This window comes from Pongo abelii, chromosome 3 (assembly GCF_028885655.2).
Source record: "Pongo abelii isolate AG06213 chromosome 3, NHGRI_mPonAbe1-v2.0_pri, whole genome shotgun sequence".
In the NCBI taxonomy this organism is placed as follows: domain Eukaryota; kingdom Metazoa; phylum Chordata; class Mammalia; order Primates; family Hominidae; genus Pongo; species Pongo abelii.
Genome location: NC_071988.2, coordinates 171,186,015 through 171,198,356, shown reverse-complemented (window position 1 = coordinate 171,198,356; position 12,342 = coordinate 171,186,015). Strand labels below are relative to the sequence as shown.

The following is a 12,342-nucleotide window of genomic DNA, read 5'->3' as shown; positions in this document are numbered from 1 at the left end:
AGAGGTCCCTAGAAGATTTCTTCTGCCAGTGTTCTGGATGTATCCCTTTGAGAAATTCTGAAGTACACAAAACTTATGTTCAAGCTTGGACCTCTGCTATATAAATATAACAACATTAATTATATTAGTCTGTTTTTACCCTACTGATAAAAACATACCCTAGACTGGGAAGAAAAAGAGATTTAATTGGACTTACAGTTCCACATGGCTGAGGAGGCCTCAGAATCATGGTGGGAGGTGAAAGGTACTTCTTATATGGTGGTGGCAAGAGAAAATGAGGAAGAAGCAAAAGCAGAAACCCCTGGTATAACCATCAGATCTCATGTGACTTATTTACTATCATGAGACTAGCACAAGAAAGACTGGCCCCTATGATTCAATTACCTCCCCATGGGTCCCTCCCGCAACACATGGGAATTCTGGGAGATACAATTCAAGTTGATATTTGGGTGGGGACAGAGCCAGACCATATCATTCCACCCCTGGCCCCTCCAAATCTCATGTCCTCATATTTCAAAAATCAATCATGCCCTCCCAACAGTCCTCTGAAGTCTTAACTCATTTCAGCATTAACCCAAAAGTCCGCAGTCCAAAGTCTCATCTGAGATAAGGCAAGTCCCTTCTGCTTAGGACCCTGTAAAATCAAAAGCAAGCTAGTTACTCCCTAGATACAATGGGGGTAAATACAACCGTCCCAAATGGGAGAAATTGGCCAAAACAAAGGAATAACAGGGCCCATGCAAGTCCAAAATCCAGTGAGGCAGTCAAATTTTAAAGCTCCGAAATTATCTCCTTTGACTCCAGGTCTCACCTCCAGGTCATGGTGATGCAAGAGGTGGGTTCCCATGGTCTTTGACAGCTCCACCCCTGTGGTTTTACAGGGTACAGCCTCCCTCCTGGCTGCTTTCACAGGCTGGTATTGAGTGTCTGCAGCTTTTCCAGGCACATGGTGCAAGCTGTTGATGGATCTAGCATTCTGGGATTTGGAGTAAGGTGGCCCTCTTCTCACAGCTCTCCTGTGCCCCAGTAGGGACTCTGTGTGGGGGCTCTAACCCCACATTTCCCTTCTTCACTGCCCTTGCAGAGGTTCTCCGTGAGGGCCCCACCCCTGCAGCAGACTTTTATCTGGGCTTCCAGGTACTCCCATACATCTTCTGAAATCTATGAGGAGGTACCCACACCTCAATTCTTGACTTATGTGCACCCACAGGCTCAACACCATGTGGAAGTTGCCACAGCTAGGGGCTTGCAACCTCTGAAGCCGCAGCCTGAGCTGTATGTTGGCCCCTTTCAGCCACAGCTGGAATGGCTGGGACATTAAGTTCCTAGGCTGCACACAGCACAGGGACCCTGGGCCCTGCCCACAAAACCACTTTTTCCGCCTGGGCCTCCAGGCCTGTGATGGGAGAGGCTGCCATGAAGGTCTTTGACATGGCCTGGAGATATTTTCCCAATGGTCTTGGGGATTAACATTAGGCTCCTTGCTACTCATGCAAATTTCTGCAGCCAGCTTGAATTTCTGCCCCAGAAAATGGGGTTTTCTTTTCTATTGCATACTCAGGCTGCAACTTTTCCAAATTTTTATGCTCTGCTTCCCTTATAAAACTGAATACCTTTAACAGTACCCCAGTCACTTCTTGAATGCTTTGCAGCTTAGAAATTTCTTCCACCAGATACCCTAAATATCTTTCTCAAATTCAAAGTTCTGCAGATCTCTAGGGCAGGGGCAAAATGCCGCCACTCTCTTTGCTAAAACATAACAAGAGTCACCTTTACTCCAGTTCCGAACGACTTCCTCATCTCCATCTGAGACCACCTCAGCCTGGATCTTATTGTCCATATCACTATCAGCATTTTGGACAAAGCCATTCAACAAGTTTCTAGGAAGTTCCAAACTTTCCCACATTTTCCTGTCTTCTTCTGAGCCCTCCAAACTGTTCCGCCTTCTGTTTGTTACACAGTTCCAAAGTTGCTTCCACATTTTCGGGTATCTTTTCAACAATGCCCCACTCTGCTGGTACCAATTTATTGTGTTAGTCTGTTTTCACACTGCTGATAAAGGCATATCCAAGACTAGGAAGAAAAAGAGGTTTAATTGGATTTACAGGCCTCAGAATCATGGCAGGAGGTGAATGGCACTTCTTACATGGTGGCAGCAAGAGAAAATGAGGAAGAAGCAAAACAGAAACCCCTGACAAACCTATCAGATCTCATGATACTTATTCAATATCCTGAGAATAGCACGGAAAAGATCAGCCCCCATGATTCAGTTACCTCCCCCTGGGTCCCTCCCACAACACTTGGGAATTCTGGGAACTACAATTCAAGTTGAGATTTTGGTGGGGACACAGCCAAACCATATTATAAGTGCCTTGGTATACACAGAGAATTGACTCCAGGACCTCCTGAGCATACCAAAACCCACAGATGCTCATGTTTCTTATAAAAAATGATGTAGTATTTGCGTATGACATACACCTATCCTCTTGGATACTTTAAATGTTCTCTAGATTACTTATAATACCTAATACAATGTAAATACCATATAAATATGTATTGCACTGTATTTTTTAATTTTTGCTTTTTATTGTTATAGTGTTATTTTTATTGCATTTTTCCAAATATATTAGATCCACAGTTAGTTGAATTGAGGTACAGAAGGCTGACTATACTTATATACATTAATTGCCATCTAGAACTATATTTTGCTTTATGTTGATTATGATAATCATCTGATGTGCAGATCCTGATACCGTGTTAGGTAGTGCTTTCACTTTATTTTTTTTTAACTAGATGACTATGAGTTATATAATAATTGTAGTGTTTTTCTCTCTTGTTTATTTCTTGATTAGGAAATGGAGACCCAGAAAGCTCTCAGCTAGTGCCCTTTATATCACCCCACAGCACTTAGCATGAATCTAAACAAACAGGACTCAGTAGATACTCAATGACCTAAATGCTTATTTTATTTTGCAAAACTGTCTGTGTTTGTTTTCTTTCCAAGTTGCTCTACAAAGATTAATTTTAAAGTGTTCACAGGAAGTAGCCAATAGTGTTGAATGATATATAACCTTGAGTAGGTCGTGGAATTTGCATGAAAAATAATAACATGGACTTGTGAATATAAAAATTTGTAGATAATTTAAAAGAAAATATAGGATACAATAATACTTTGAACCTTTGAGAAAAAAATAATATCCCATTTCTGAAAATCCAGCCTATAAATCGTGTATTCAGCATATTATCTATTTTATTTGAACATTTCCACAATTTAAAACTACTTCTTTAAATTGTTGAAATAGAAACAAAAATGTTGTTTCTGATTATTTCCTAATTATCTGCAATAAAAATTACATTCTACCATGCATTCCAATCTGGAAGCTTAAATCTCTAATATTGCTATTTTTACATAAATAATATTTTCCATTGAAAATGTAGATAAGCAAAAAATATAAGGCTAAATTATAAATAAACTCATCATTAATATTTTGGTATTTAATATTTTACATGTATTTCTATCTGTATAACTTTAAAATACCAGTATTATAGGTACTGCTTTTGCATTGAAAAATACATTGTAGCACACTATGGGTTAATAAAATATGCTTTTATGACATATTTTAAAGGCCTTTGTTGAAGTTACTTTCCTCTAGAGATGTTTTTTATTTGTTCTTGGGGACCAACAAGCATTAAAGTTATTTGGGATATTTTTGGATCACACAGGTGACAGGAACTGGAACACCAAACCAAGGGCCAGCTTTGGGGTTATTTATGATCTCTCTACCCAGCTTATGGAAACAGGGAAATTTCCTTGATGTCCCCTTCTTTAGGTTTTTTCATTTTTTCTTTCTTTTTACTTTTCCCTCTCTCCCTCCTTTCCTGCACCCTCCCTACCCCTCAACCCGTGTCTCTCTCTCTTTCTCATTTCCACTCACTCTGATAGCACAGCCTTCCACTGTGGTCTCATGATATACTCACAAGAGTATATCATGATATACTGTCCATTGTGTTCTCATCATACACTCCCTCTTTTGGGTGGATCCTATGCTTTATTCTCTGTCCCCAGCCTACAACCAAAAAAACTGGCTTGGCATTTCAAATATTTACTAAGCTTACTGATTTCACTTTGTTTTTGGCTTTTGCATTTTTCTTCCCTCTTTGCCAGCTTAGTAATGAAGTTAAAATATATTTAATATATTATCCAGGATTTGACTTGTTTTTATCAAAAGGATTGTTCTCTGAGTCTATGCTGCCATATGACAAAAATGAGGATTAAGAAACTCACTCAAAACCGCTCAACTACATGGAAACTGAACAACCTGCTCCTGAATGACTACTGGGTACATAATGAAATGAAGGCAGAAATAAAGATGTTCTTTGAAACCAACGAGAACAAAGATACAACATACCAGAATTTCTGGGACACATTCAAAGCAGTGTGTAAAGGGAAATTTATAGCGCTAAATGCCCACAAGAGAAAGCAGGAAAGATCTAAAATTGACACCCTAACATCACAATTAAAAGAACTAGAGAAGCAAGAGCAAACACATTCAAAAGCTAGCAGAAGGCAAGACATAACTAAGATCAGAGCAGAACTGAAGGAAATAGAGACACAAAAAACCCTTCAAAAAATCCGTGAATCCAGGAGCTGGTTTTCTGAAAAAAATCAACAAAATTGGTAGACTGCTAGCAAGACTAATAAAGAAGAAAAGAGAGAAGAATCAAATAGATGCAATAAAAAATGACAAAGGGGATATCACCACTGGTCCCACAGAAATACAAACTACAATTAGAATACTATAAACATCTCTACGCAAATAAACTAGATAATCTAGAAGAAATGGATAAATTCCTTGACACATACACTCTCCCAAGACTAAACCAGGAAGAAGTTGAATCTCTGAATAGACCAATAACAGGCTCTGAAATTGAGGCAATAATTAATAGCTTACCAACCACAAAAGGCCAGGACCAGATGGATTCACAGCCAAATTCTACCAGAGGTACAAGGATGAGCTGTTACCATTTCTTCTGAAACTATTCCAATCAATAGAAAGAGAGGGAATCCTCCCTAACTCATTTGATGAGACCAGCATCATCCTGATACCAAAGCCTGGCAGAGACACAACAATAAAAGAGAATTCTAGACCAATATCCTTGATGAACATTGATGCAAAAATCCTCAGTAAAATACTGGCAAAATGAATCCAGCAACACATCAAAAAGCTTATCCACGATGACCAAGTGGGCTTCATGCCTGGGATGCAAGGCTGGTTCAACATACGAAAATCAATAAACATAATCCAGCATATAAACAGAACCAAAGACAAAAAACACATGATTATCTCAATAGATGCAGAAAAGGCCTTTGACAAAATTCAACAACCCTTCATGCTAAAAACTCTCAATAAATTAGGTATTGATGGGATGTATCTCAAAATAACAAGAGCTATCAATGCCAAACCCACAGTCAATATCATACTGAATGGGCAAAAACTGGTAGCATTCCCTTTGAAAACTGGCACAAGACAGGGATGCCCTCTCACCAGTCCTATTCAACATAGTGTTGGAAGTTCTGGCCAGGGCAATTAGGCAGGAGAAGGAAATAAAGGGTATTCAATTAGGAAAAGAGGAAGTCAAATTGTCCCTGTTTGCAGACGACGTGATTGTATATCTAGAAAACCCCATTGTCTCAGCCCAAAATCTCCTTAAGCTGATAAGCAACTTCAGCAAAGTCTCAGGATACAAAATCAATGTACAAAAATCACACGCATTCTTATACACCAATAACAGACAAACAGAGAGCCAAATCATGAGTGAACTCCCATTCACAATTGCTTCAAAGAGAATAAAATACCTAGGAATCCAACTTACAAGGGACGTGAAGAACCTCTTCAAGGAGAACTACAAACCACTGCTCAAGGAAATAAAAGAGGATACAAACAAATGGAAGAACATTCCATGCTCATGGGTAGGAAGAATCAATATCGTGAAAATGGCCATACTGCCCAAGGTAATGTATAGATTCAATGCCATCCCCATCAAGCTACCAATGACTTTCTTCACAGAATTGGAAAAAACTACTTTAAAGTTCATATGGAACCAAAAAAGAGCCCGCATCGCCAAGTCAATCCTAGGCCAAAAGAACAAAGCTGGAGGCATCACACTACCTGACTTCAAACTATACTACAAGGCTGCAGTAACCAAAACAGCATGGTACTGGTACCAAAACAGAGATATAGACCAATGGAACGAAACAGAGCCCTCAGAAATAATGCCACATATCTACAACTATCTGATCTTTGACAAACCTGACAAGAACAAGCAATGGGGAAAGGGTTCCCTATTTAATAAATGGTGCTGTGAAAACTGGCTAGCCATATGTAGAAAGCTGAAACTGGATCCCTTCCTTACACCTTATACACAAATTAATTCAAAATGGATTGAAGACTTACATGTTAGACCTAAAACCATAAAAACCCTAGAAGAAAACCTAGGCAATACCATTCAGGACATAGGCATGGGCAAGGACTTCATGTGTAAAACACCAAAAGCAATGGCAACAAAAGACAAAATTGACAAATGGGATCTAATTAAACTAAAGAGCTTCTGCACAGCAAAAGAAACCACCATCAGAGTGAACAGGCAACCTACAGAATGGGAGAAAATTTTTGCAACCTACTCATCTGACAAAGGGCTAATATCCAGAATCTACAATGAACTCAAATAAATTTACAAGAAAAAAACAAACTACCCCATCAAAAAGTGGGTGAAGGATATGAACAGACACTTCTCAAAAGAAGACATTTATGCAGCCAAAAAACATATGAAAACATACTCATCGTCACTGGCCATCAGAGAAATGCAAATCAAAACCACAATGAGATGGCATCTCACACCAGTTAGAATGGCAATCATTAAAAAATCAGGAAACAACAGGTGCTGGAGAGGATGTGGAGAAATAGGAACACTTTCACACTGTTGGTGGGACTGTAAACTAGTTCAACCATTGTGGAAGTCAGTGTGGCGATTCCTCAGATATCTAGAACTAGAAATACCATTTGACCCAGCGATTCCATTACCGGGTATATACCCAAAGGATTATAAATCATGCTGCTATAAAGACACATGCACACGTATGTTTACTGCGGCACTATTCACAATAGCAAAGACTTGGAACCAAGCCAAAGGTACAACAATGATAGACTGGATTAAGAAAATGTGGCACATATACACCATGGAATACTATGCAGCCATAAAAAATGATGAGTTCATGTCCTTTGTAGGGACATGGATGAAACTGGAAACCATCATTCTCAGCAAACTATCACAAGGACAAAAAACCAAACACCGCATGTTCTCACTCATAGGTGGGAATTGAACAATGAGAACACATGGACACAGGAAGGGGAGCATCACACACTGGGGCCTGTTGTGGGGTGGGGGGAGGTGGAAGGGATAGCATTAGGAGATATACCTAATGCTAAATGATGAGTTAATGGGTACAGCGCACCAGCATGGCACATGTATACATATGTAACAAACCTGCACGTTGTGCACATGCACCCTAAACCTTAAAGTATAATAATAGAAAAGTTAAAAAAAGAATATTTACTTTGAAAGATTAAAGATATATTATGTGTACTTGTATTTTTATTTTTCCTAAATGAAATTATTCTTTAAATGTTTACGAAATAATAATGTTATAATTGCCAGTGAAATTTCTTTAAAAAGCTTATTTTATGATATCATAGGGTAGATAAGAATCCAGCAACTATTTTTTAAATACTTATAAAGTATCAGAGACATGTCTGTTTTTAAATTAATAAGCTTTCAGTATTATCATTATTCTACTTTTACAGAAATATTGGTTTACAGAAATATTGAATGGAAAGTAGAGTGTTCCCATGTACTCTCACACCTGCACCCCAGCCCTATTAATAGAGTCTCCTATTATTAACACGTTGCATTAGTGTGGTACATTCATTACAACTGAAGAGTTAATATTCATGAAGTATTATTACAAATATATCTTTTGACATAGAGTTTTGGGTCCTTTCAATAACTGGACAAGATAGATATTATCCCCAGTTTCAAAAGTAGGGAAACTAAGATTGCGTACCAAACCTGGATTCACTCAAAAATGTTTAAGAACAAGAACTCAGGCCCTTATTTTCACATTTCTTTCTATTTTAACTCCTTTGAGTAATATTATATTATAAGTATCTCTTGCTTGATGAAATATATGCTTGGTATTATCAAAGAAATTCATAATAGGAAAGCACTTAATCCTAGGATCTCATTTCAAGAACTAGCATGCATATCTCATGTTTTTCTAGTATAACTGTAGTAAATTAGGATTACGACACTGATCTGTGGTTGCATTTCCCTATGATCTCACTAGGAATGAAAACTACTAATTGTTTTGCAATTACTGTGACCTAATTTGTCAGTTTTAAAAAATAAGTTTTATTGTGTATATTTAAAGTAAACAACATGATGTAATGGGATACATATAAATAGTAAAATAGTTACTATAGTGAAGCAACATAGCCATCATCTCACATCATTCCCATTTATTTTGTTTTTGCGACAAAAGCAACTGAAATCTTTAGTGGGAATCCCAAATACGGTACAATTGTATTGCCTGTGGTCCTCAGGTTGAGCATTAGATCTCCAGACCTGTTCATCTTAAACATCTGCTGCTTTGTGATCCATGAGCTACTTTCCCCCATTTCCTCTCCATCCTCCACCTCTAGTAACCAATTTGATTCTCTATGTGTGTATATTTGACTCTTTTTTTCAGATTCCACATGTAAGTGAAATCATGCAATATTTTTTCTTTCTGTATCTGGCTTATTTCACTTAATGTCTTTCAAGTTTACTCATGTTGTGGCAAATGGCAGGATTTCCTTCTTCTTAAGGCTGAATAATGTTCCATTGTATATATATGCTATAGTTCTTTAATCTATTTATCCAGTGAAATATATTAAGGTTGTTTCCATATTTTGGCCACTGTGAATAATGCTGCAGTGAACGTGGACGTGTAGACAATCTTTACAAGGTGGTGATTTCATTTCCTTTGGGTATATGCCCAGAAGAGGGATTGCTGGATCTTATGGTAGTTCTATTTTTAATTACTTTAGGAAACTCCATACTGTTTTCTAGAATGGTTACACCAATCTAAATTCCCACCAATAGTGTATAAGTGTTTCCTTTTATCTACACTCTTGCTAACATTTGTTATCTCTAGACTTTTTGATAATAGCCATCCTAAGGGGTCCGAGGTGATATCTCATTGTGGTTTTGATTTGCATTCCCTGATGATTAATGATGTTGAGTACATTTTCATATACCTGTTGTCCATTTTTATATCTTTTTTGGAAAAATGCCTATTCAGGTCCTTTTGTAATGTGGCCTAATTTAATCTTGTCGTTATAAGGCCTTGCTCTTTGTCAAATAACAATGTGGAGATACATTAACCCAGAAACAATTCCTTGTTTCTTATAACACCTCAAGTCGTTAATTTCCTTTTAGCCATGTTGATTGTTCTTATAATTTTAACCGGTTTTTGGCAGCTGGTTATGTTTTTGTTTAATAACAACTATAGGACCTAGACAGCAAAGATATACTACCCTATCTATAAATTATTTCTTTGTATAATGGTGGCCACAGTAAATCTATACCTTTTATTTATTAATTGCAAAGTCATTTTATACATAAAGATGGATCTATACAAGCAATCTATATGAATAGTGGTTTATGTTAATTTAAATATCATTATCAGAACTGATTACACTGTAATGTAAAAAAAGTCAATACTGTTTGTCTTAAAAGCAAACATGTGTTGCATCTAATTTATTTCAAATATGACTTTCCCTCAGTGCTGGTAGGAAATTGGTTCCAGAATCTCCCTTGAATATGAGAATCCACAGACGCTTAAGTCCTTTATATAAAATGGGGTAGTATTTGCATATAATGTATACCCATCTTCCCATATACTTTAAATCATCTCTAGTTTACACATAATACCTAATACAATAGCTACACACCTCTTCATTCATGTGGATTCAACATAGTACTTGTGTAGCAAATTCAAGTTTTACCTTTTAGAACTTTGTGAAATTTCTTTTTCTGAGTAGTTTTTATCTGCAGTTCCTTGAATCCATTACTGGGGAACCCACAGATATAGAGGGCTGACTATATTCTGTGTATTAGTGGAACCCAGTTTCACCCATCCCTTCCCTCAATGCTTTGGTCTAACAGTAACTTTGAGTCTCTTGGCACGATATATAAGGTAACACACTACACCCGAAGGAAATGAGCCCAAGTCCAGTCTTTTGCATGTTCCAACACAACCATAATTAGTTTCCTGTAACTTATAGAATTTCAAAAGCATGATACATTACTATCATATTAATTGAAAATATATTAATGTAATTGTATGTTTTGTATTATAGTAAATGGACATCCAGCACTCAAACGAGCTAACATCCAGGTTGTTGGAAAGTTGGTGGCCAGATCCATAAGAGAAAGGAAAATGAGACAACATTATAAGTCATGTAAAGCTGAATGATGTTTCCAACGTATTATTACCTGTAATAGTTAAACTTCTCTACCCAAAGAGACAAGTTAATGTTGGAGGTGGATCAATTCTGTATGAGTAGGAAGAAAGGATAAAAATCTTTGAATACACAAAGAGCTTTGACAAGTTTATCTATAATTTCTAGTATTTTTAGATGAACGCCATTCATTTGATCTCCTTCATAAAAAAATCTGTTTTATCATAATGAAGTGAACCTGCATAGTGTCAAGTACTCCTTTCATTAGACTATAATTTATGTTGTTCCATTACCAATAAATACCATAAAGAAACTTTAAAATTCTTATTTCTAAAACTCATGAATCTGGTATACAATACTATTGGATTCACCTTTTTTATTCTTTAAAAAGGTAACAGTGTGATGTTTCATTGAAATCATATATGTCAAACAATTTCTTTGTTTTCCATAATGTCCTTTATTACGTAAAGTTTTTGGAAATGGTTGTTTTAAACTGTGTTAATTTTTGGTAGAGTCGTGGTGTTATTTTTCCCTACTCATTGCTCACTCTAAAGTAAAAAGGTGAGAAGCAGTATACAGTATTCCTGAGTATTCCTGAGTTGATTTGCCTTAGCACTGAAATAATTTTTTTTTTTTTTGAGATGCATTCTGGCTCTGTCACCCAGGCTGGAGTGCAGTGGCGGAATCTCAGCTCACTGCAGCCTCCGCCTCCAGGGTTCAAGCAATTCTCCTGCCTCAGTCTTTCAAGTAGTCAGGACTACAGGTGCATGCCACCACACCCAGCTAATTTTTGTATTTTTAGTAGAGACGGGATCTCACCATGTTGGCCAGACTGGTTTCGAACTCCTGACCTCAAATGATCCACCCTCTTCAGCCTCCCAAAGTGCTGGGATTACAGGCATGAGCCACCGCACCCAGCCCCAATGCTGAAAGAATTTGAAGCAAAGTTTTCTTAAGAATCTTTAATTTAATTTTATCCATCGATCTATCCATCCCTCTATTTCGAATGGAATTAGAGAAACAAGTGAGGAACCATAATTGAAGGAATAGAGTCTATACATAGCATAGAGGCTAGATATGAAAAGAGCTGGGAACTACATGGCAAGCGTCCCATTGTTTTCACAGCTTTTACTTTGCATCAATTACTTCTGTAATAGTCTCTTTGATTTTAAAACAAACAAAAAACTTTCAGGTTATTTTTATGCAATTGAGTTTACTATAAGAATATCTATGGAAGTTATTAAATCTTTAGAAAAGCCAATTAGAAGAATCATGTTAAGTCAGGCCTCACCAAAACCAAACTCAAGGTGGACTAAAAATCATGATGAAGCGCTAACCAGAAAATTGTAACAAAAAAACCTTTGAGCAGGGCGAGGAAGTGATTACTAGCTAAAGCTAAAATATGGAATTTGGCTTACCTGTGAAATTTAATTATGCATATCTCCTTACTGATAATTGAATTTTATTTTAAAGATAAAAGTAATTTTGTTTACATACTGAAAAAATGGAAAATGCACAACTTTTTTAAAAAGGAAAAAAATACACAAGTTGAATATAAGCATGATTACAAGTCATCAGCCTGCTCCTTTTTAAAAACATAATTAGGATAAAAATTTGGCTAGATTTCAACCACTGCTATTCCAAAAACATTAGGAGCAAAATCGTGGAGTTATAATGAAAGGCACTTACAAACCTAAATATAAGATTTCTTAATGAGTGTTGTGTAATCACTATTCCAAGTAGTAAATATATTTATAAGAGAAAATTAATAATATCACAA

At 36.8% G+C, this 12,342-nt stretch overlaps 1 protein-coding gene across 2 annotated transcripts in view; it reads left to right on the top strand.

Annotated features, from left to right (window-relative positions):
- Nucleotides 1–12,081, top strand: part of IQCM (IQ motif containing M) — a 489,167-nt gene extending 477,086 nt beyond the window's left edge. For both annotated transcript variants that reach the window (XM_054554570.1, XM_054554569.1), the window contains one exon: nt 10,461–12,081. In XM_054554570.1, the coding sequence (XP_054410545.1) occupies nt 10,461–10,576 (116 nt within the window). In that variant the 3' untranslated portion in view covers nt 10,577–12,081. The remainder of the gene's footprint in view (nt 1–10,460) is intronic.
- The last annotated feature ends 261 nt before the right edge of the window (nt 12,082–12,342 follow it).